The sequence below is a fragment of the Ascidiella aspersa genome, chromosome 9 (genome assembly GCF_963924565.1).
Source record: "Ascidiella aspersa chromosome 9, kaAscAspe10.2, whole genome shotgun sequence".
In the NCBI taxonomy this organism is placed as follows: Eukaryota; Metazoa; Chordata; class Ascidiacea; order Phlebobranchia; family Ascidiidae; genus Ascidiella; species Ascidiella aspersa.
Genome location: NC_139455.1, coordinates 2058020 through 2083379, shown reverse-complemented (window position 1 = coordinate 2083379; position 25360 = coordinate 2058020). Strand labels below are relative to the sequence as shown.

The 25360-nt window shown below is 36.5% G+C and overlaps 1 protein-coding gene and 1 non-coding gene across 2 annotated transcripts in view; one reads left to right on the top strand and one right to left on the bottom strand.

Annotated features, from left to right (window-relative positions):
- Positions 1-22655, top strand: part of LOC146131837 (protein mono-ADP-ribosyltransferase PARP14-like) — a 41635-nt gene extending 18980 nt beyond the window's left edge. Inside the window, exons 26-43 of the mRNA XM_083397095.1 lie at positions 903-1105; positions 1951-2107; positions 3423-3555; positions 4366-4573; positions 5432-5557; positions 6561-6629; positions 7838-7939; positions 10241-10585; positions 11189-11348; positions 12260-12502; positions 13902-14132; positions 14861-14976; positions 16642-16793; positions 17663-17852; positions 18791-19020; positions 19447-19534; positions 20090-20276; positions 22047-22655. Of these exons, the coding sequence (XP_083253221.1) occupies positions 903-1105; positions 1951-2107; positions 3423-3555; positions 4366-4573; positions 5432-5557; positions 6561-6629; positions 7838-7939; positions 10241-10585; positions 11189-11348; positions 12260-12502; positions 13902-14132; positions 14861-14976; positions 16642-16793; positions 17663-17852; positions 18791-19020; positions 19447-19534; positions 20090-20276; positions 22047-22309 (3203 nt within the window). The 3' untranslated portion in view covers positions 22310-22655. The remainder of the gene's footprint in view (positions 1-902; positions 1106-1950; positions 2108-3422; positions 3556-4365; positions 4574-5431; positions 5558-6560; positions 6630-7837; positions 7940-10240; positions 10586-11188; positions 11349-12259; positions 12503-13901; positions 14133-14860; positions 14977-16641; positions 16794-17662; positions 17853-18790; positions 19021-19446; positions 19535-20089; positions 20277-22046) is intronic.
- Positions 8589-8663, bottom strand: Trnaa-ggc (transfer RNA alanine (anticodon GGC)). Its single transcript has one exon. It is a non-coding gene; the product is annotated as a tRNA-Ala (tRNA).
- Positions 22656-25360: the final 2705 nt, after the last annotated feature.

Genomic DNA, 25360 nt, shown 5'->3' with positions numbered 1-25360 from the left:
CTACTGCTCGAAGCACGGACAAACTAAGATTAAAGTCACGTGAGCCCAACACATAAATTAAAGCGCATGAGAGAAAGGAAAACATAGAATACTTAAACAATTTAGATAACTTAACAGAATAAATTGGTTAAAGCGTCACAAGTGAAACCATCTGAGTATAAGCTTCGCTGTATGGCCGGTTGTTTTATTTTAATGCGGGCCATTACGTCACTAAAATAAGAAGGTGCCATGGAATATGTTTTGTAGTTCAGGAACCGCTGTATTTGACAAACACGTCAATTGCGCGGTAATTTTGCCTTTAAATTAACTTGGCGGAATCAAATCCTACATTTGATCGGTGTTTCGCAAAGTGACACCTTGCTGACTGATGTTTATTCAAAGTAGGGCGCTTCGCAAACTACCAGTCAATCTTATTATATTTTTTTAATCTTACATGGGTCTTTATCAGGTGAAGATTTTATTTTGCATGTTTATTGCAAGATACAACAATTAAATTGAGGGGTCTGCCAACCAGGGCTGCGGAGTCGGTCAAAAATAACCCGAGTTCGACTCCCGACTCCCGAGTCCGACTCCGGTCAAATGTGCGATTTCGTCGAGTCCCGAGTCCGGCCCGGACTCTACAGCCATTATTCCGCTAACTAAAATAACGTGGATATTCAGCAATCCACTTATAGGGGTGTCGTATAATTCATTTACTCACAATACATGGTTGGAAAATATTCCGCCATATGCTATTTCACCTTAACAATTTCCAGTTGGCGGCCGTTTCAGTTTTAAAATTTGGTACTGCGCATGCGCACGCCGGACTCGGGACTCGGGTAGTTTTACGTGGTCTTACTCGAGTCCCGAGTCCGACTCCCGATTCTGCAGCCCTGTCGCCAACAATTAAAATCTTTTCACAGCTGTGGAGTTCCTCAACGCTTGCCTCGCAAAACTGAAGATTTCGGTGACGTCGTTGCACAAGCCGGGAATCCCCGCCCACTTTCGCGCCCGTCAAGGTCACGAGGAGGTCGAAGCCATCGCGTCAAGGTCACGCTGCGTCGGAATCGTAGATCCGGACCTCGAGGGTGCACGACAGAGCTTCGTGGAAAGAAGTCTCGAGATGGTAAGAGTTTTTGATAAATTATACAAGAGCAAATGTGGTAACAAATACGTGATAATAGCAAAAGCCCATACAGAAGTAGGTAGCATTTTATAAACTCTTTGAAAAAAATCTTAGGATATTGGTTGGAAGATGTGCTTAAACGGAGAATGAATAGCAAAGCCCATACGAAAGTAGGTAGCAATTTGAAACCTTTATAATATTTTTAAAACTATGTAATATTCCAAACGTTCACAAAAAAAATATTCTTACTACGTCTTACTACAACCTCCAGTCATTATAAGAATTTTTCGAAACGTCCACAAATGCTACCTATACTTCTGTACGTCTTAGTACAACCTCCAACGTTATTATTCAAAATGCTATCATATAGTTAAACATCTTGGCCGCTTTTGTCTTATTCTGACCTGATGAAGCACCATTGTGCAAAAGCTCGTCACTTCTCAATAAAGTGCCACTTGTTGTTAATAGTTACACGTTTTATTTACTAAGTTATTTTAGGGTTTATTACGACCAACTAATTGTAGGTGATGTTCCACAATTCTTAACATAAAAACAACGATGCCATATAAAAAATGTGTTTTCTAAAATATTTAAAGCATTGTTTTCGTATATGCATTTTTTGTTTCTTTGTTCAAAGTAATTTTGCCAGATATCGAATTATATTTCACCAATGATATATATATACTTTATGTTATCCCCAGAAAAGTTTTTAAAGTGTTTTCTTAAGTTATATACGTGTTCAACCCAACTATTGTAAGTAGGTTTCTCCATTTAAACGACGTTTTATCCAATTGACCAATATATATCAATGATTTCCTTAATTGTGACGATGTATATTCCTCCAGTCATCCGAGATCAAAGTCCAGGTTCCCAACTCGGGTGTGTGGCTCCACCTAGTGGCGGATGACATCACACAGGTGGATTGTGACGCAATAGTGAACGCGTCGAACAAGGAATTGGAATTGAGGAACGGAGGAATATCAGGGAGCATCATCAGTAAAGGTAAACTTGGAATCGATGCTACATCAGTGTTTCTTAACATTTTTCGCGACCACCAAAATACTAAACTTATGCTTTGGCGACCCAGTTCTCTTTACTGATTTTTTTTTATAAACGAACAAAACATATGAAATTAGCATTAACAAGTGCGAATTAGCCTTAGTATTGAATGGTATTGTTTTTTAAGATAAATGAAAAGTTCAGACAACTCTATTTTCTAATCCGTTTAAATAAGCTGACATTCTTTGTGTAAAAGTTTAAACCCACTTGAGAAACGCATATTCCAACATTTCAGTATAATTGCACATTAATCTGTATACTTTGTTTGTGTAATCCTTGTAATGTATAAATGTATGAATGATGTTTGACATGTCGTTCGTTTTGCTTGCGGAAATTTTTAAGTTTGGAGAAATCCTTCTCAGAACCAAACTCACCTAGTACACCGAAAAGCCATGGCAGACTCGCCGAATCTGTCGATCTATGATGCAAGCAGAGCAAGCCAGAAAAACAACTGGCCTGCAGTGAGGTTCGAACTCACGACCTCCGGTCAAGCCGGGACCGTCGCTCTACCAACTGAGCTATGCAGGCTCAGAGAGGAGCGAGTCGAGAAACAACCATGCGCCAATACTTGCACATTTTGTTAGTACAAGCAACTTCACACTGGGGGATCATCAGTCCGTATCAATCAATGAAAGACACACACAAACATATGTGTTTAATAACATCTGTGATCTAGCCCCTCGGAAGTTGCTTTATGACCAACGATTACGGCTTCCGTATCAATAGTACACCGAAAAGCCATCGCAGACCGAGGGGCTAGATCACAGATGTTATTAAACACATATGTTTGTGTGTGTCTTTCATTCATCTAATCTAACTATGTAAACTATTGCAATCGGCTACCAAACCAAATCTAATGGTTAAACAATTTTGCGACCCATGGGTTAAGAAACACTGGGCGGAGTAAAAAAAAACAACTTTAAAGTTACATTTTACTGTACGAATAATTATTACTTTAAGATTCAGTTCGGTTCTCGTACTCCCTTACTTGCTGTACACAGACTGTCAAAAGATTTTTTATTAATAAAATTCAATAAGAAAAGTATTCTTCCGACTAATTTTACTTATCAGCCTATAAAATAACTAATGTTGTTTGAACTATTATATTCGGCGAACCAATCGAATCAAAAATGTGGGTCGCGGCCCTTTGGTTGAGAAACAGAGTGCTGCATGTTACTGCCACTTTCACAAAGTTCGTCTCAAAAAGTACATTTTTTCTTTTACTTATACGAACTAATGCGCATTTAAAATGTATCAGGCGGACGAGGCATACAACGGGAAATGGACGCAGCCCGGATCAAAAATGGAGGCCAATTATTGCCCGGAGAGGCCGTGAGCACATCGGCTGGCAACCTGCCAATGGAGAGGATTATACATACAGCTGGACCCGAGTAATATTTACTATTACTAGTTTTGTAAACAAGCCCAATTCATTAGCATTAATATAAAATGTTGAACTACTGTGATTGCTAATAATATATGCTGCTACCACTTTTACCTGTTTTCTAAACCAGTCATTTGCCGCTTTTTCGTCTTAGTTATCACAGTTTTATAAAAAAAAAAATATATAGTAGGCTTTAAAGTCCTATAGTATTTTTTTCTTTCAAGTCCTAAATTAATGAATTGGCTTCTAAAGACTTGTCAATTTAATCCAGTGTTGTAAAGTAGTCATTTTCAAATCACCTAAGTTCAATTCATTAGCATTAATATAAAATGTTGAACTACCATGATTGTTAGTAATATTTCCGATTACTACTATTACCTGTGTTGTAAGCAGTCGTTTTTGAATCACTTCATTCCAATTTAAGTCACTTTTAAGTTCAAGCATTTATATAAACACGTTAAGCCACTTACTACAAGCGTTTGTTATTCGCCCTATAGAAGGCAATTTGAATAGATTGCCGAAATTATCAGGAAGAAATATACTTACCAGAGCAGCTCAAAATGTGACCATTTACCGTGTTCTTGTCATTTACCCTGAAGAGTAAAGAAGGATTTGAATAGGTTTATGAAACGTTGGTTAACAAACAAAAATTACCAGAGGAGCTGTTCTTGATTTTTCTGCGTTTTTCTCTTTTTTTATTTTTATTATTATTTTTCTGCCTTCAGTTAATAGAAAGTATATATTTTTATTTCCTTTTAAATGTTTAAAAAATTGCTTTTTTTGTTAAACTGTCTAAACGAGCGTTTCTTACCGCTAGATGGCATCGCGATACCAACTGCAGTTTGACCTTGAAAACCTCGATAATAAGTTGCCTGAATGAAGCATCGAACCACAATCTCAAATCCCTCGCCATTCCTGCCATAAGCTGTGGTATATTTGGGGGCAAACCTCACGTCTGTGTGCCGATCATTGTCAAAACAGTTGTGGATTTTGTTGCGTACAACCCTAACACTTTACTTAAACAGGTTTGTTTAGTCCTGTAAGTCGCTGAGCTGGTTTTACAGGAAAGTTGCAACTTTGAATCAAATACTAGTTTTGTTAATTGTTTTTTTATTCTGCATTGGTTGTAATTCGTAAATTGGACACGGAGAAAAATCTTCCAGGCCCTCCAAAAGTCCCTTTAGTGAAGCCAACAGTACAGTTAATTTTAGTTTAATAAAAAAATTCTAAACTTTGCTTTAAATACTGGTTTTACTAAATGTATTTTTTTATTCTGTTTTGATTTTACTTTTGAATTGCGCACGGAAAAAGTCTTCCGGCCCGCCAATTTCTCTTTAATGAAGCTAAAATTATAGTAACTTTTAGTTTATTAAAGAAAATTTGCAACTTTGCATCCTATTCTCCTATTTTTTTTTTTTGGATAACAGAATCTGCCTAAATCCGAATGGAAAAACAAACGATTCTGGTTGCACATCAATAATAAAGATTAAACTAAGTAGAGAACTTAGTGTATCAAACATCAGTTTGTTTGGATGTTGCATAATTAAAATAATAGTCTTCTAGAGTTGTGGCATAGAAATGCCCAGGTCCCACATCAGGGATGTGTTTGTCTCCAAACATAATTACCAATGTTTGACCTGATTCATTTAAATAACTAATAATTTATATTTGAATAAAATAATAGTGATTGATGCTTTCAGCAAAATATATTTAACATGTAACTTTCAAACAAACTGATTTTCGGTTAAGTCCTGTGCTTAATTTAATCGTTGATACTGATGATGCATTTAGGAGCGAAAAACATTTGTCATATAACATCCACACAAACTGATTTTCGGTTTACTAAGTTCTGTACTTAGTTTAATATTTATCATTTTGTTTAGGTTGTTTTTGTCGAAATGAGCAACAAAACGACGATGCATGAATTTGAAACTGCGCTGAACGGGATTAGAGGAACGAAACCGCAACCTCTCCCAAGATCTCCACCAAAGAAAGTTGTCATCCCAAAGGTGGGATTGTTTGCACTTTATTCCCTCTTAGCTGTTAATTTTAGTGTTGTCCCACTTTTTTGACTTGAAATTCCTACATGTTTCTTTCGCAATATTATGGAGACTGCCTTATAGCTAAGTTAAAAAACCTTGTAAAAATGCAGACCTAATGAAAAGGATTAGAAAAAAATGCTGCTAATTCCAATTCTAATAATTTCTGAATTGCTTGTGTGTTAGTTTCGGTTTATTCTCTATTAGCTCTCAATTGAGGGGTGTTCAACTTTTTTAATCTAAAAAAAAAAATTTGTAAATGTTTTTTTCGCATTATTATGGAGACCAGTTTAAAAACACTGTTAAAAGCATACCTGGAAAACTAGGTAATTCTTGCTGCTTAATTTAATATATTTGAGCAAAACGCGACATATCCTAATCTAATTTGTGAATTGCTTGTCTGCTCTAATTCGAGTTCTGATCCAAATTGAGTTTTATAAAAAATGCTAATTTGTCCAACTGTGTATATTCCGTCTCACAGTTTAAAGACAAAAATTGAATTACCACTTTTTGTCAGGATCGACTTGTAGGTAAATTTTGCATCTGAAAAAAGATAGGCTATGCTAAAAAGGAACAATATAAATACAGAATAATTTGTCATTCACATTCTTATGAGGATAAATTGCGATGTAAACTAAATGTTTTTTTTAAATAGTTAATTCACTTTTACTTTAAATTACAGTTTTCGCTCTATTTAACTAGAATTCGGTATGTTCAATTCTAATCTAATTTTGAAAAGCGTAAATAAATTTATTGTTTAAGTTTAGTTAAAGGGCGACCGAAATTTAAAATTAGAAAGAAAAGTTGAAATAAAAGTTTATCCTAATTTTATGTTTTATTTAAGTTTAAATTTGGATCTAATACGAATTTTTATTATCTTTAACTAAAGTTTAAATGTAAAGTTCAGATTTTAAAATTTATACGTAACTAAACCAAACTGAGATATCGAACCAATTTTTTTTTTAACTTTCAGGTTGAAACAAGACAAAAACGTGTTGGACCCAAGATCATTTTGCACGTGGGAGATATTTCCACTTTTCAGGTAAGTGTTTACACTTAATGGTGAAAATAACGGCCCAAATAGACATAAAAAGCGACATGCTTTATTGTTCAAACGTTTCGGCAAATGCTCATGCCATCATCAGTGATATCATGAGCATGAGCATTTGCGGAAACGTTTGAACAATAAAGCATGTCGCTTTTTATGTCTATTTGGGCCGTTATTTTCACCAATAAACTTATGAACAGATCCGTATATAGTGTTCCAATGTTTACACTTATACTGTGCCGCCAACAATGAGATATGACCGATCGAATAAAAAACAAATTAATGGGAAAATGAAACAACGTATACATGCACATTGCACATGCAATTTACTAATAATGCAATACTTGAGTTTGCATATTGGATATTATTGAATCAAGTCAAGGCTTGATTGAGGACAACGTACTGAAATAGTTAATGCGACAAAACACATCATTGTTACGTATTTGTGACATTTTTTGCTTAATAATAACGCAATCAAAACAATCGCTGTAATCACGACAACTAACAATTGCTTCTAATACTATAACATTATATTGGAGTGGAGGCTTTCACATAACTATAAAGTTTGGTGTGAAGAAACAAGAAGCAAAAGTCAGCTCACCGACGGACATTTAATGCAGTAATGCGCACTGCTGACCACACGTTTTTATTATTTGTAAATAAACGCTTTTATTATTAGAAAGACTTAACTTTGGCACGGGAAGAAGTTATAAGATAAAAATTGGCACGCCGGCATGTTTGAGTTGGACACCCCTGGTTTAACGTTTTTTTGTATGTTTTTTTTATGTCAATGACTAAACTTGCTTTAGTTACGACTTGACTTGAACTTGTTATTTTTTGAGAAAAGCTCGACTGGGACTTAAGTGATTTCCAAATGTTTTTTTAAAAACACTTTCTAACATTGCCCGATTGGTCTTTATTTTTATATCAACAAAGCAACCAGCGTTTATGAAGGCTGGGTTATTAGAATAACTAAATGTTAGCGCCAGTCAAGAAGCCCTGTTCGAAAACGAAAAAAGCAATAAAAAGAACGTTTTATTTTTTCACGACTGATGGGTAATACCTGCAGTAACACCTACTAACTAAATAAGTGCTATTACAGTATCAAGGCACCACGTACTCAGTAAACTTACATTTTGGCATAGAATGCTTACAACACTTACTGAATTGCGAAAGGTTAACGCTTTTCATTTTGTTTTCAGAGCGATGTTATTGTTACAACCACAAATGCGGCCAACTTAGCAACTGGCCAGGGATCCGCGATTTCAAAGGCTCTTTATAAAACGCTGGGCGTTCCATTTCAGGTAAAAGATCTGTTTAAAACGATTGACGATGTTCGAAAACTGTTCTTATAGCATTTACAATATTAATTGAAACGGAGTCTCATCGTTCTAAGCTTCAATGATCTAATGTTCAAACTTTTTTTCAATTGCTCTATTAAGATAATAACTTATTTTGTTGGAAACTTTTTAAAAATTTGCCCTGCGAATCAAAGTTTTAACCTTTACTTTTGAAACGCAGTCGGTATCATTTTTAGTTTGGATTACGGATATCCTTAAACCAATTAAAGATGCACACACATATATGAGTTTGCAAGTGTGATCTAGCCCTTCTGAAGCTGCTTTTTGACCAACGAGTTACGTATCATTAGTACAACGAAAGCCATTGCAGATTCGGAGTCTGCAGTGGCTTTCAGTGTACCTCACATCATAATAGAACTTCAGAACTTCAAATAAAGTAATTCAAAAAAGTACATTTATTAATACTGCACATCATTTGAATGAAACTTATGTGCACACATATGTGTGTTTACAACTGAAATCTAGCCCTTCTGAAGCTACTATTTGACCAACGATTACGGCTTACATATCATTAGTATACCGAAAGCCATTGCAGACTCTTCACCGGATCTGTCGATCAAAGATGCAAACAGGGCATGCTAAAAAAACAACTAGCCTGCAGTAAGGTTCGAACTTACGACCTCCGGTCAAGCCGGGACCGTCGCTCTACCAACTGAGCTATGCAGGCTCAGAGAGGAGCGAGTCGAGAAACAACCATGCGTCAATGCTTGATCAATCTGTTAGTACAAGCAACTTCATATTGAAGGGGGTTCACAGTACCATATCATTTATTCAATAATGTACACACATATGTGTGTTACCAACTGAGATGTAGCCCTTCTGAAGCTGCTTTTTGACCAACGACTACGGCTTACGTATCATTAGTACACCGAAAGCCATCGCAGACTCACCAAATCTGTTGATCTATGATGCAAACAGGACAGGTCTAGCGTGCCTTGCTAGCATCATTAATCGACAGATTCGGTGAGTCTGCGATGGCTTTTGGTGAACTATTCTAAAACCAGGTACAACTGTACTTTTTTTAAATTTAAATCTTTAAGATGTTAAGCCAGGGGTTCTTAAAAAAAATGTAGGGGTCCGCAGTAAAAAAACGTCACAATCAAATAGACTTTCAGAAATATGCTGGCGATTTAAGTAAAATAGAGTCTAAATACATTCAGTGGTAAATCGTTTTATTTTTCATTAAAGTCTTTTTTTGAAAAACTGATAACTTAAACATACAATAATATTTTAATTTGGCCTTCATGGACCCCCTAAAATTACTTCACGGACCCCAAAGGGTCCATGGACCCCAGTTTAAGAACCCATGTATTAAGCAAGTAACGAAGGAATTTCACTTGAACTTCATATACACTTCTTTATGTTTCTACGTTCGTATACAATACCTCAAGGTTTGAACGAGAATGGAATATCTTAATTATTCTCTAATCAACATGTCAATAAACTTCTTCACATTTGGCCAAATAACTAAGATGCTCGACAACCCAGGGTCGGATAAAAACATTGCGTTTTCTTCTTGCGGACCCTCTGTAACTGGCCCGCGGACCCCAGTTTGTGAACCGCTGATTAAGAGCTCGTGGCCAAAACTCATGAAAGGTTGAGAACCACTAAACTGACCCATACTACATCTAATCCCGGCTGTTCTTTAGGGCGCATGCTCTGCATAGGCGTAGCCAGGGAGGGGCCTGAGGAGCCATGGCCCCCCCCAAATTTATAAATATTTTACTCTTAATCATTTGTTTTGTAGCATTTATGAGCAGTACCACAAAAGTCGATCACAGGCATACCACACCTTCAATTGTCATGCATTGTTACGTCACAAACGATGTAGTTAATATAACGTTTACTATACAATAATGTAATTTTACTACTTCATTTAGTTTTTGCTCTTTGAGTGGTTTTTGTGTATCACGTTAACATTCAGTCACTTAATAAGCTACATTACAGATCCGTGCATAGTGTACCCATTCAGTCACTTGCTGCTCAAAACGATTTGCTCGCATTCTTATTTGTGTTCGTTACGGCAATTAATACAATGATAAAAGCTAAACATAAAATTCCAATTTTTTGCCCCCCCCCAAAAAATTTTCGGCTGGCTACGCCACTGGTGCTCTGCCGCTAGCGACCGTCATCTTTCTTTCTGTACAAAATGTGTTATTTTTGTTTTTCAGACTTAACATTTCAGAACGACTTTAACACATGAAGAACAATAATAAACCGCTTTTAATCCCGATTATTCTTTAGAGCGCATGCGCAGCCGCTGCCACTAGCAACCCGAGCCTACATTCTGGTGACGTCATCAGCACTCCGGCCCTCAGCCTTCCCGCGCGCGCCATCTATCACGTCATAATGGCGCATTACGGGAAAGGAGGGGAGGAAATGATCCGTGGAGGGGTGCAAAAGTGCCTGGCCATGGCCGACGCAGCCGGTTACCAGACGATCGCGTTCCCCTGTATCGGTTCCGGGGGTTTCCGGTTTCCTGCGGCCAAAGTGGCCGAGTGGGTCGATGACGTAGTAGGGACTTTCCCGGCGGTTTCGCTGCGAAAAGTGAATTTTGTGATTTTTCCGTCGGATCAAGCCTCACTTGCGGTGAGTGTTGCGTTGTCCGATACCGATACCGATAACCGATACTTGCGATACCGATATTTTAAGTAGAAATGGAAATGTCCGATGTTATTTCATTCCGATAACCGATATTTTGATTAAAAGTGAGGTTGTCCGATACTTTAACATTTTATTAATCGCGAACCGATCCCATGCCAAATGACGTCATTATTATCTGATGCTCAGAAATTGGAATTAAAACATTTGCTTCAGTTCATCAGATGAAAATTTTCTTTAGCGTTGAAAAGTTTAGTTATCTCCTTGTGTTAGTCTTTGTTTTTTTGTTAACATTGAATTTCTTATTTCTTTCTTAATTTTTTTGTTACTAGCATATTTTCAGACCTTACAGTGCTTAGCTGTATTTCTAATTCATGACTTTGTTGCATTTTTACTGGTTTTACCCAGTTCGTGCACAAATAATTTTAGATTATTTTCTCCAAAATTTTAATTTAAAATGTGCTCAGTCACCTTTGATAGCAAGTAACAGAATGCTTACACAGTTAAGTAGTCACACAAAACACTATCAATACATAAGGTTGACATTTTGCACGGATTTTTACAACAATAAAATCGCTTATTATTTTGTAGGCATTTCAAGCTCATTTCAAGAATCACGATTTCCAGCAGCCTCAAGTTCAAACTGCTCCACAAAGCACTTCACAAATCGACGTCGGCGTCAGAAAGGGGTGCATTACGTCAGCAAAGTGTGACGTAATCGTCAACTCGACATCTCAATTCAACTTGTCAGGTGAGCACAAAAAAACGAACTATGTACTCGCGTTTTTGAGTGGCGAAAACAGTGGCGAAAGGCAATGACCTGATGATTTTGTATTTTATACTTTTGTGTCAGGCATATTTCAGTTTGGAAAGTGTAGTGCTGTTTCAATACAGGACTTTGCCACGAAAATTTTACTCTAAAATAACTTATTTTCATTTTGAGGTATTTTATTTATTTATCTTGTCAAAAGTTTACCAGACATTTAGGGCATAATGGCTGAAGGTTGTATTTAGACCTAGAATGAATATCAAAGCTCATACAGAAGTAGGAAGTGTTTTGTGAAAGTTTGGAATATATCTTAAGATAATGGCTGAAGGTTGTAGTTAGACAGAATAAATATGAAAGCCCATACCCTAGACAGGGGCCCCCTTTGAAAATTTAGATAAATCAATGTCCCCCTATTTTTTTCAACCTTTTGAAAAAAATAAGAAACGTCATTTTAATTAAAAAGCTAGTTTATACAATAACCGGTAATCATAGTGATAAAATGATATAGATACAAGACACAATAATCAAAAAATGTTTTTACATATTCAGTTTATGTGATGTTAAAAAAACGTAAGACACAATGTGGCTTGTACACTTCTTTGTCACTTCTTTGTCATGTAGATATGTAAGGCCAAACTTAAAATACTTTTTATCTTATTATTATTTTTCAAATTTTCCATGCCCCCCTTAAAAACGGCTCTTGGTCCACTATGGGGCCATATCCTCCAGGTTGCGAACCCCTGCACTAGGGAGCATTTTCTGAACGTTTTTGAAAATACTTTATTGATTTTTAGCATCACAAAATGCTACCTATTTAATAAACAGAAATACCCAGCATGTGCTTCATTAGTTATAAAGGTAAATATAGTTAACCTGACGTGTTGTTTTCGCAGGGCAAGTGGGTAAGGTGCTAACAGCGAAAGGCGGCCCCAGCATTGCCCAGGAATGCGCTAACAGCCCCCAGTACCAGTCCCCCACCCTTCGCATAACCGGTGCCGGTAAATTGCCGTACAAGCACATCTTCCACATCAACGTTCCCAAGGATGTCAATCAGCTGGAGAAGTGCTTGGTTGAAACGCTTAAGGAAGCCGAAAAACGTGGAATGAGATCGCTGGCTATGCCACCTGTCGGCACCGGTAAGATATGCACATGCGGGAAATACGTGGTTCTCAGCCGGGCTGGCTCGGCACTCTAGGGCAGTGTTTCTTAATCAGGTGGATGGTTCACCCCAGGGTGAATACAATTTTTGCTGGGGTGAACCAACCAAAAGGGGTGATTAAGGGTGACCGGTCAGAAGTGGAATAGAACTTGCAAAACAACCTAAGTCATTTTGTGCTTCTATATATAGAAAAGATAGTTTTATCATATCATGAGACAAGGGTGAATAAAATCTGGAGATAGATGCCAGGGAAGAACAAAACTAAAAAAGTTAAGAAGCATTGCTCTAGGGTGCCATTTTTTACGCTTAAGGGTGGTAAGATATATTTTAAATTCATTAGGATTTCAATTTTTGTAATACATTTTTTTGCTTTTGATACATTTTTTATGTACGATAAGACTGCCAAAAATTAAGAAGGATTTTTCAAACCTTGTTGCACAGTTAATGTGCTGTTTCAATCTTGTTTAGTGTAACGTTACAGTTAACCACTCAGCAAAAAGACAAGCAAGGGGCCGCGAACTATTTATAATTTTTGTTGGGTGCCGCAAGCCAAAAATGGTTGCGAAACACTGGTTTAAATAGTTAGATTACTAAACCAAGCCCAGCCATGGAATATACACATTAACTGTTGATACCACGCGTATAAATATTAATATAAAACAGCTCCTCTGGTAACTGTAATTGTCAACCAACGTTTTCGAGAATCTATTTAAGTCGCCTTCTTCAGGGTGAATGTCATTCGTTATTATTAAATACATATTGTATACATACTGTACTAGAGGAATCCGGTGGCACTGTATAAAGACAAATTGTGTTTGATTCTCGACAAGCTTTTGCACATCCGTGCTTTATCAGGTCAAAGTATAAAAAAAAAATAATTTTCGAAAGCTTGTCGAGAATCATCGAATTCAATTTGTCTTTATACAGTGCCACCTGATTCCTCTTTTTAGAATTAGAAAAATACGGCCATATACAATGATTACATACTGTACTGTATGTCTTATACTAGGGATGTCTACTCAAAATCAAACAAACGGAATAGTAAACGTTAAAGGATATTTTTTCTCAGATTAGTAGATCCACATTTACTGTAGTTTTAAATGCAAATGTAAATTCGCCCCTTTAATTACCATCAGTTGTTAAAATACTGCGTTTTTTAATGCATATGCCTTTTAAGTTAGCAATTACTGCGTTGGGCGACAAATAATGGTTAAAATACCTATGTTAATTTAGTATTTAGTACCACCTTGGTATCGGACGAGTGCCGATCATTGCATTTGGTATCGGGTATCGGCTCCGATCCGATATTATCGGACATCCCATTCCTACTTCATGGAGAACCAATATTAACGGGATAAAACCATTTGTTCATGCAGGCAACATCGGTCTACAACCCAAAGACGTTGGAAAATGCATCCAAAAATCGATCAGCAAGTTTGAGCAAAGCAACCCGCAAACTCTGCGCAAGATTCGCGTTTACGTTTTTGAACCGACGATGTTGGCCACAATTCAACAGGAAATATTGAAGACCCCGAGCCCACAAAATCCCGGGTTCTTTAAAAGCGCCAAAGCTGCCGTCACGAATGTCTACAAGAAGTTTACAACAGGTTAAATAGGCAATAGTTCTGTTCGATAATTTTACGTTTACGGTAACAACATTTTGGGCAAAAAGTACTATAGGCTGATACGATACCAATCACACCATTACTTATATCGAACAATGTACACAGTTAGTAAAGGTTGTCCGATATTATCGGATCGGAGCCGATACACCCGATGCCAAGTGGTAGTATCGGTACTCGTCCGATACAGCATTAGCAACGGAAACAACAACACTATAATAACTGGTTTACTCTTAATTCATCGAATGCCACTACGACTCTTTGTCTATTTGCTTCACAGACAACAGGCATAATAAGAAATAGTATTTACTTGCAACAAAACAGTGGTATCGGTGCCGATCCGATATTAACTAAATATAGGTAATTTGGCCATGATTTGTATCGAATGCCACGATTTCTACCTTGAAATGTTAATTTATCAAAAAATTGTAGATTAACAACTCAAGGTAACCTTAGTAAACAAAGGTAACTAAACCCCTTAACAATAAAACAAAATTAGGCCGAATAAGCTAAAAATCGCATTTGAACGTTTTAATTTCATATATTTAATTAGTTTGAGCATCATAATGACGTCATTGGTATCGGATGGCGATACTTTCTGTGTAAAATATCGGTATCGGAATAAAATGTAAAGTATCGGACATTCCCACTCGTGTGTATTTTTGTATACTCAGTGGTTCTGTTAAGAACAACTTGTTTACTGTCTTTTAAAGGAAATGACAAAAAGTCCACATCGCAAGTAAAACCTCCATCAATTCTGCCTAGAACTCTACAATCAACAGATTCCGTGACTATTCTCTTCTGTTCATTTCCAGACAATGTGGACAAGGTAAAAAGTCGGACTGCTTAAATCTTAAACCCTAATCCTGTGGTTTTCAACCGGGGTGCCATTTATAATTTTCAAGGGTGCCGGGAGATATTTGAAAATCTTTAAGAATCTGTTTTTTGTTTAACTCTTAGAACTTTTTCTGTAAAGATTAGAGTGGAATAAATCCAATTATACCTTCCTAAATTGATTTGTGTTCTCCCAGTTCCGTTTATCGTGACATTCTAGTCATCTAGTGAATTGCCTACGGCAAAATCTTGTAGGGTTGTCGTAAACTATTTGTTATTTTTAAGGGGTGTCGTTAGGCATAAAAGGTTGAAAAACACAGCCCTATTCTATAACAATGGTTCTCAATCTTTTCACCACTTCCATGACCTTCCAACATGTGTGGCCCCACTTTCTCACGTTTTGCCACAAACACGTCTTTGAACATCCCAAGAGAGGTCTCATTTTAGTCATAATAAAAAAAATTAATCCAGGCTAGCCACATAACAGCACCAATAATACATTCTCGTTACCCCAAAGGCTACCGTGGCTACCATAGGGGACGCGGCAAACATTTAAATTGACAACTTTGTCATTCTAAAAAAAGTCACAGATTTTCCTCACTTTTTTTGTTGACTGAGGTATCGCTTAAAGAGTTTTGCCATCCCTGTTATAAGACAGACCTAGGCAAAATATACAAAATACACAACTTTATAAATGCTAATATAACAAGAACCGTGCATATATTTTATCTGTGTTCAGTGTGTCACGTCCCACCTTAAGCCGAAGTTAATGTTTGCAATTTAAAACAAATAGCCGCAGTTTTACTTTAAATTGGACTTCCACTGCACATTTGTGCACAACTCCTAGAGTAACAACAGGTTCTTTGGATTATTGGTTTTATAGTGTCACAATATGACGTCATATTACGTCTATTCGAGATCCTTTTTTGACCCGGCCCGCCACAACATTTTAAGTTTCTCGTGCGGCCCGCGGTAAAAATAGCTGCCAACCCCTTGTTCTAGAACAGTGGTTCTCAACCTTTTTAGCTTACGGTAAAATTAAGCAAATTTTGCGGACCGCTGAACCTTTAAAAATTAAAATCAACCCAAAATGTAATTACGACAAAAGTATGCAACTTAGAAGCAAATAATGGAAGCGTGAAGTTAATGAGCAATGTGCTGCTGTCTTTTTGATGTCAGACGTGTTATACGTGGTTCTATATGTTTTTCACGTACACTGGTTTTAAAGTTTGAGACTTGAACGAGTTTTAAACAGTTGGTCACAACACTTGCACCGTTGTGACGAACAATAAAGTCTAGAGTTGACCATTAACTCTATGTTACGTCACAATGCTGCAAATTACGGAACGGCGAAGGTATAAATTTGATGGACAAGCCTTTATATCTTGCATTTTGCAGTTTAGATTGAATACTGTAATGTATTTGGCGGACCGGCAGGAAAGTTGACGCGGATCGGCGGTTGAGAACCACTGTTCTAGAACATATTTAACCCTAAAAGAAGCACCAAGCAATCAAACATAGACTTTTAAGGCTCCAAATTGAGGGAAACATTTACACTTTCACATTAAACCAACTGTTTTTTGCACAAACCCCTGCCCAGTCTTACGATTGGTTTGCAAACATTAAAATTCTTTTTTCTTATCTTTCCAATGTATTTTAGGCCGTAAAAGCGTTGCATGCAAAGGTGGCTGACCTCAGCACTTCAAAAACTTTTGAAAGCGAAACTATAGAAGAACTGTCAACAACTGAAGAAAGGGAAATCATGGATCTCGCTAAAAAACGAAATGTGGAAGTTGAAAAGAGCGAAGTCAAGTAGGAAAGATTATTGTTGTAATGATTTTTTAAGATAATTACTCGACTTGACTTGAGTCACTGTTTCCTTTAACGACCTGAATTAAGTCGTTTTGGTAGAATATTTGAATGGACTTAAGTCATTGAGTCAAATGACTTCGGTTTACAATTTTTTTAAAAGCATTTTATTTTCAAATTGAGCTATTTATCTCAAATTTTACCGGTAAAACTATTACCAATTTGCTTGTTATATGTTGGATTTGATTACTTTTTGCTTGAGTTATTGACCACAATCGGTCTAGCTTAGTGCTCTGATAATGACTTGACTTGGACTTGGACAACTGACGACTTTGACTGGGAGTTTACTTAAGGACTGGGACTTAAGTCGATTCAAATTGACTTAGTTACAACACTGAAAAAAATTGCTTTTTTAATGAATTAAAATGAAAGAATTTGGTTTGCAAACTAAGACGTTAAAATAAAACCATTCACCCAAATTTGGGGCATGGTTGGAGCTTGTAGTGAGAGGTAGTAAGAGTATTGAAGCCCATACAGAAGTAGGTTGCATTTTGAACGTTTAGATTGTATATTTCTCCTTGTTTCCTTCTTTTCTGCCTCAGCGGTATATATATATATATATAATATGTATGTATATTATATTATAACAAGTGTCTTTGAACTGTGTTGAAAATAAGTTATTCGAAACGTTCGAAATTATCTACTTTTGTATGGGCTTTGATATTCTTACTATCTCTCACTACAAGCTCCAACTATTATCTTCCAGACATACTTGACTATAGTTTGGTCTTTCTTTACAAGAAAACTATTCAAGAATCGTTGTGGTTGTTTAAAAATAAATATATAAAATACCCCCCAAAAAACATTTTTAGTACCTTGACGCTTCGCGGCATCAAAGTGGAAGTTTTGGAAGCTTACAACGAGGTCGTTGATCTGATAAACCGCTACAAAGAAGCGTTGATAAGCGCTGAATACGTGACTTGGAAGTACAAGGACTCTGCCACTGATCAAATGAACGACTTCGAGCTGTTCGCGAACCACGAGCTGGAGACAGCTTATAAGGTGCCTAAAAAGCAAAGATTTTTAGATTATTTGACATAAATAAACCCCAATTTTGCTGAAATGTGTTCAATAAAGCAATTTAAAAACTTCCAGTCACGTCATTTTTAAATTCAAGTGTTTTTAAAAGTCAAGTCATTTGAACACAGTATTTAAAGGGCACTTAAGTTAAGTCATTTGTCAGATTGACTTAAGTCAAGACAAGTAATTTCGCCCAATTCACTAAAGCCAATTTTTGAAAACAGTGACTTTAGTGCACTAAAGTCAAGTCATTTGTCAAATTGACTTAAGTCAAGACAAGCAACCTTGTTTAAAAGACCCAAGTCAATTCGGAAACACTTCGTATACTTACGCATTATAGCACTTCAAAAAATGCAATATACCACGTGCTAATTTTTTTTTTAACATACATGTCTTACAAGTAAAGTCTTACTTGTCAATTATCATAGGCAAAACATAACCTTCTGAACTGAGATATCTGCGGCACTAAGGCAGTGCCATCTTCTCATGTGAGCAACTTGGCTGGCATAGAAGAATATTACTGTCAGTGCCGGTTTTATTGTAGATTGTTGAGTCTTTAACATGATATTTACATTATTTTACACCTTTCATCGGTTATTCTTATATTTTTAGCTTAGGTACAGCAAAGAAATTTAAAATATTCACAGCACACTTTAAAGAAAACAACGTTTTCATATATTTTCTCACAGTGGTACAGGAGCCAAAACTAAAAAAAGTTTCGCAAAAGTGACCTTCGAAAGAAACGTATTGCCAATATCGTATTTGAGGTCGTACATCACAAAACGAGTCCGGATTATTACATCTAGGTCTTCAATAAAGAGTTGCGTAAAAGCTTGATCACAGTTGTTGTACACGCATGGTTAAGCATCTTTCATTGTACCGCAACACAAATATTACCTTTTTACTGTAATTGTCGCCAGAAAAACGACAAAGGATCAAAACACATCGAGGCGGTTGTGAAGGGACAAAAGCGCAAGTATCGTGTCGACTTCAGCACCATGAAGCAAACATGTGCCAACAACGGAGTTGTTGCGAAAGTGGAGAGGGTCATCAATTCGTCGAGTGTGGATGGTAACTATGATGCTTTACCAGTGACGTATTTAAGTTTTTTTTTCTTAGGAAAGTTTTCGTTTCAATGTAAAGGTTGGCAGTAATTGGTAAAACGACGAAAATTGTTAATTCGTTTAATCAAGATTTAAATTTTACTAATAAATTGCATCACCTTTACATTTCCGGGACTTTTTGACATGGGTGGTATCACACATATTTCTAATCAATCTGTCAAAACTAGGGGTGTACGATAATATGGGATCGGAGCCGATACCCGATGTCATTTGGTAGTTTCGGTACTCGTCCGATGCTAGGCTGGTCTCGGTGCCGATCGGATAAAAATACTTGAGATAAATTTTGAATGAAAAACACTTCATTTAAGCCTAAGTTATTTGACAAAATGACTTAAGTCAAGTCAAGTAATTTTGTTCAAAATATTTAAGTCAAGTCAAGTCATTTAAAAACAGTGACTTAAGTGCACTTAATTCAAGTCATTGACTTAAGTCATTACAACACTTATTTTCAGTGATTCCAACAGACTGGGAGGATATGGGTGGGCAGTCGTGGAAGAAAGTAGTACTTGCTCCAAATTCATCCGAATATCAACATGTTCTGTCTTTGTTCAACCAAACACTTCCTATCAATGTTGTAACGGTAAACTTTTCCAAATCACTTATATTTAATGTATTTTAAAATTTACGATAACCAGGGCACTGTTCACAAATTGTGTTTTTTTAATTGAGACTTTCGCACAACCGTGCATCATTAGGCCAGAGAAAGATTAAAGCGTTGTTTTTAATGTATATATTAATAACACATAGCGCATTAGTTCTTAACTTTGGGTGTCATTACCTCCTATAAGCATTTAAATGATATCAGTTACTCATTTCCAAAATTAAAAAAAAAAGTGATGTCCTAAATAATTAAATCAACATAAGAATGAAATAGAGGAACATAATTTTTACAATACACCCTGATACTACTCTTCCCTTTTCAGTGTTGAAAGCTCTTATTTATCATTTGCAAAACTACACTTTAATTTTAATATACAAATTACTATTCGGGGATTGTGACCCACAAGTTAATACTAATACTACAGCCTTAAAAAAGACAGTATGATTTGGCGTAAAATAAAATAATTTTTTACATAAATTTTTCTAATCTTGTAGGTTGAACGCGTTCAGAACCCGACACTTTACAGAATATTTCAGGCCCAAAAGTCGAAAGTGGCTAATCGTATGACGGCCACTGGTTCAGGTCAGCCAGTGACGATGGAACTTTTTCACGGCACCGCCTCTGACAAATGTGACAACATCTGCAAGGACAACTTCGATCGAAGTTATTCAGGCATCAACGGTAGGTGTACTGTGCAGTGTGCAGGGCATATCGTATTTAACATAAAACCATTACAGGTTAACTTGTTTCCCCTGAAAGTCCAAGAAAGGCAAAGCTTGGGGAAGACCTAAAGACAAGATTATTTAAATATACAGTCGTCAGCACATTTACTGACTCAAACAGCAAAAATACAGCATTTTTTGGTTTCTTTATAATATCCTCGATTTATTTTTCACATCATGTCTCAAAGCCCAATTATAAGAGTGACTACCTTGTTTATTTCAAACAGGGTTTTAAAATTGAATAAAGATTTACGATTGGATTCAGGTCGGGCGAGGATCCTATTTCATCTGAGCTTCATAAAAAAAAATCTTGACATGCTTGGACGTACATGTTGTGTGGCGTAAAACCTTTCTGGAATCCCCCTCCCTAAAGGAAAGTTTTTTAGGCTTGTCACTGTTCGTCGGATTATCTTGGTGTACTGAATCATCATTTCTGTCAAAAATCATCATTTCTGTCAAAGTGTGTCTTTATTAGATAGACACTGAAAGCCATTGCAGACTCGCCGAATTTGTCGATCAATGATACAAGCAGAGCAGGCTAGAAAAACAACTAGTCTGCAGTGAGATTCGAACTCACGACCTCCGGTCTAGCCGGGACCGTCGCTTTACCAACTGAGCTATGCAGGCTCGGAGAGGAGCGAGTCGAGAAACAACCATGCGCCAATGCTGCTCAATCTGTCAGAGTTAGTTCAAGCAACTTCATATTGAAGGGGATCCACAGTACCATATCATTTTCCAATGAAACATATGTACACACATAGACATATTAACAACTGAGATCTAGCCCTTCTGAATTAGATAGAGTAAGGTTTGAACACCGAAACAGCAGCAAGTACAATGCATTTTCTTCTCGGGGCTTTTAACTGTAATAGTTTTTGTTTCAAATTTGCGCTCGGCTGTAGACCCTTGTCAGTGGCGGCACACTTTTTCTGCACGAGAAATTGGGCGGATTGAGAGCGTTTGCTTCTGCACTAATGCTTATGCTCTTTAAGTAACTTAACCTTCCAATAAAAGTCTTGTAATTATTATGAAACAAAGTTTGAGTTAACAATTTTCGCACTAAGCGTGTTGATGGGCTTGATGTTAATCGCGTAAAGTAAGACCTTTCTTAACTCCTACTTGCTTCATTTAAAAACAACGTTTAAGCATTAAGCAGTAACTGTACATATAGATTATTTAGCAACATGAATCCCTGCTAAGCGAAGAAAGACTTACTTCATAAAGAAATCCTCTGGGCCCTATTAGTAGATCATTATTTACCCTTAGGCATTCGTGGGCCCTTAATTAAAGGCCCCACTTAAACAAATATATAAAATTAGTCAAAAAATAATATTATTTTCGCAAACTGTCGCGAAGTTGATTTACAGTTTTAGGCATGAATGATAACCCATGTGCAATCGAATTTCTTATTATTGTCCTTTAAACCTTTTCACCGAACAAGATTACTGTATATGTCATTCTCCACTCTGTATTTCAGTGGTTTTTAGACTGGGGTTTTATGGGGTCTGCGAAACATTTCTCAGTTAATTGGCTGATAAATTATATTAGCTGGAGCAAGTTGTATTGAGTTGTCATAATAAATTAATTAACATTTACAAGGTCCTTGGTTATTTGAAGGAACAAAAATGGGTCTGTCAGGTTAAAAAGTTGCGAACCACTGCTCTTACCTATTTTTTGAAAGGTTCCAGCAAAAATAGCTATGCGATTCACACATTTTACATTTCTACAGGAACTGCTTACGGCAGTGGCGTTTACTTTGCCACTACTGCCAGCTATTCTGACCGGTACGCAAGTAACTCACCTAAGCAAATGTTTCTGGCCGAAGTTATAACTGGAGAATACTGCCAAGGTGCTCAGTCGATGCGTGTACCCCCCATGCAACACAATAACTCTCCCTACGACAGTGTTGTTGATAGACCGGGCGGCCCGACTATGTATGTCGTCTTTAAAGACGCCAGTGTGTATCCTTCTTACCTTGTAACATATAATTAAAACAGTGGAGCGTAAAGTTATTTGTCAAAAATCTATGCGAGAATAATTTTTCAAAATTGTTTCATATCGATATAGGTATAAAATGACCTTGTCTTTCTATCTTGATTTAATTTCCTTCTTAGAATATCTCTATACTCCTAAAAATGTTGTTGCCTTTTAGTTTTTTTAAATTCCTATTTCGCTGATACGTTTTAATCTTGTAATATCCTTATTTTAACTCTACTGCTTAAAAAGCCACTAACCTAAAAATAGTATTGCTTGGCTCTTCGTGTATATATTCGTCATACCTTGTAAATGTTAAACATACAGTGAGCCCTAAAATTATTTAAATAGTGCTGTTGCTATTTTTTTTTCTGTATTCCTATTTCGTTAGTATGACATTCCCATATATCCGTCTTGCAATGTAACATATAATTAAAACACTGCAGGTTAAAATACTACTATTCTTCAAAAAACATGCTACTTTTCTATTTGTTTTTCTTGGTTGTTCCATCATTTTTTTAGTATTCCATAAAGTTCAGAGTTTTGAAACCTTTATTTGCCGCATAAAATGCAGCATTATTTGACTAACGAAAGAAGCCGCCGAGATTTGAACCCAATCGATGCACTTTAGTGGTTTCATGTACGTGCTTTTCATTTTAAACAAATTCTTGCTTTTCATTTTTAGACAAATTCTTGCTTTTCATTTTTAGACAAATTCTTGCTTTTTATGGACAGATTGACATTCCCTATTTTTATTCTACACCTATATACGATGTTATGGGCAAACAATTACAGCCGTCGAAATAGGTAGCATAAGTTACATTAATTGAGTTCAATAGCCCAAGTACTGCAGAGTTGAACGTCAAACGACGAGTTTACAGACTTCTGGGTGGCAACAACCATGTACATTTAGAGATACTGCCACTCGGTATCGAATATCGGCTTTGTTTCGATATTATCTGACATTCTAATCGTGGGGTTATAGCATTTCGGCTTTATGCAAACTAAGCCATGCATACAATGCGTAATTAAAGTAGGCCTACACACTACACAGCCTATTCAGCTCACATTATTATTCTATTTGCCGTTTAAACCGTCCTATTTATATTCTGTTGTTTTATTTGCTTCTAACGTCCAGTAGTTTCTGTAAATCGCGTTTAACGCCCACTGATTTGTAATACTGTAAATAAAACTAAACTACTCAATGTACAAGTGTGTAACATCTTTTCAGCGAAAACACGATTTGAAAGCAGTCTCGTATACACTTGAGTCACTAGTTTTAAATGACTTCACTTAAGTCGTTTGGACAAGACTTAATTGGACTTAATATTTGTAGAACTATGACCCTGTTTGAAATGAAGTGTTTTCATTTAGCATTTTTTTAATGGGGTTCTTTATCTTAGTTTTTTTTGTTTAGTTGATTTATTGCTCATCGTCAATTGAGTTTACCATAAGGATTTTATTAGGAAGTGACTTGCTGTAATGAGATTCATTCGAATTAAGATATACTGACGATGCCTTAGTTGGCAATATATATATGTATTTTAAGATCTGTTTATTGTGTCTGACCTGAATTGCTAGCTTTGCTAGATTATTCTGTTGTTACTGATCAAGAATTCAGGTCGACATTTATCTAGCAAGGGTCAAGGTGATTTCTATTCACATATTCAGTGCAACATTGCTGTAATGATGACATAAATTGGGCAACTTATGACTGGTTTTGTCTTGTTGTTTATTTGAATTTACTTGACTGGGACTTAAGTCATTTGACTTGTTTACAACACTGTTCGAAATAAATTTACATTTCTAAAAATCACACCTAGCTTTAAATCATTCTACAAATCAACCTCATAGGCTGCACAATACACCCCTATGCCAGGGATGTCCAACATTTTATTACAGTGGGCCGCATTGACACTTGAAATAATTTAATGGGCCGCAGAACCTATTAAGTTTCAAAATTAGGTATTGCTCTTAGAGTTATAACGGGCCTTTAGAATTATATATATATATTTTTACCCATCCTATGCTTTTAGTGCGCCCCTAAAAGCTGACTGGTACATTTTAATTAGGCTAATATTGAAGGTTGAAAATACTACATGGGAGTGTAAATGTCTAGCGGGCCGCAGGTTGGACATTCCTGCCCTATGCTATTCCACTTTTACGATTTACAGTGTGAGCCCAAATAAGTTCCGAACTTTTTACGTCCACGTCGGACTTTGGACTCGGGTAGTCTTACTCGAGACTGGCTCTAAATTCTCAGCCGTTTAAAAACACAGAAAGCAACTTGACTTAAGTCACTCTTTTCAAATGACTTGACTTTAGTCTTTCGAACAAATGACTTAATTGATTCATGAGCTTGTGATTCTGACTATATGGATGTCCGATATTTGATATTCTAAAATCAGAACCGTTTCTTAATGCGTAAGAAAAAAAAAATGAGTTCTTTGCGGCAGTGGCAATCGTGGGCGTCGAGCAAACAAATTTTGTTCGCAAATGGCTGAAATGTCTTCATTAATTTGATATAAGATCGGCAGCGATATCACCCTAGTATCGGACGAGTACCGATACTACCACTTGGTATCGGGTATCGACCCGCCCGATCCGATATTATCGGACATCCCTAATTATGACGATAGCTTTTCTACTTTACTTGTATGTTGCGTTGTTTTAAAATAAATGCCAAACAAAGATGCAATAAAATTATTTGTTTAATGCAGAGTGCGAGTTTCAGCTGATGATGTGCTAACGCACACTAACACGGCCAATCAGTTGATAAACTGTAATCTTAGGTAAAACATACGGCCACTCGATCCGACATCTATGCTGTTTTAGTTACCTTAAATTACTATGTTTTTTTTAGAAATCTACTTTTTTCTAGGCCACCTGTACCCCAACGAGCGCATCAATTAATCAAAACGTCGCCAACCTTTGGGCAAATCAAAGCATAATGTACCACCCTTAAACATTTAAATCCAAAATGAGCTATTAAGATCCTTTGCACAGGACTGTGTTATAGCAGCCGTTATATGTTGTACACAAGACAATTTTGTACGCTGAGCCGGCCAA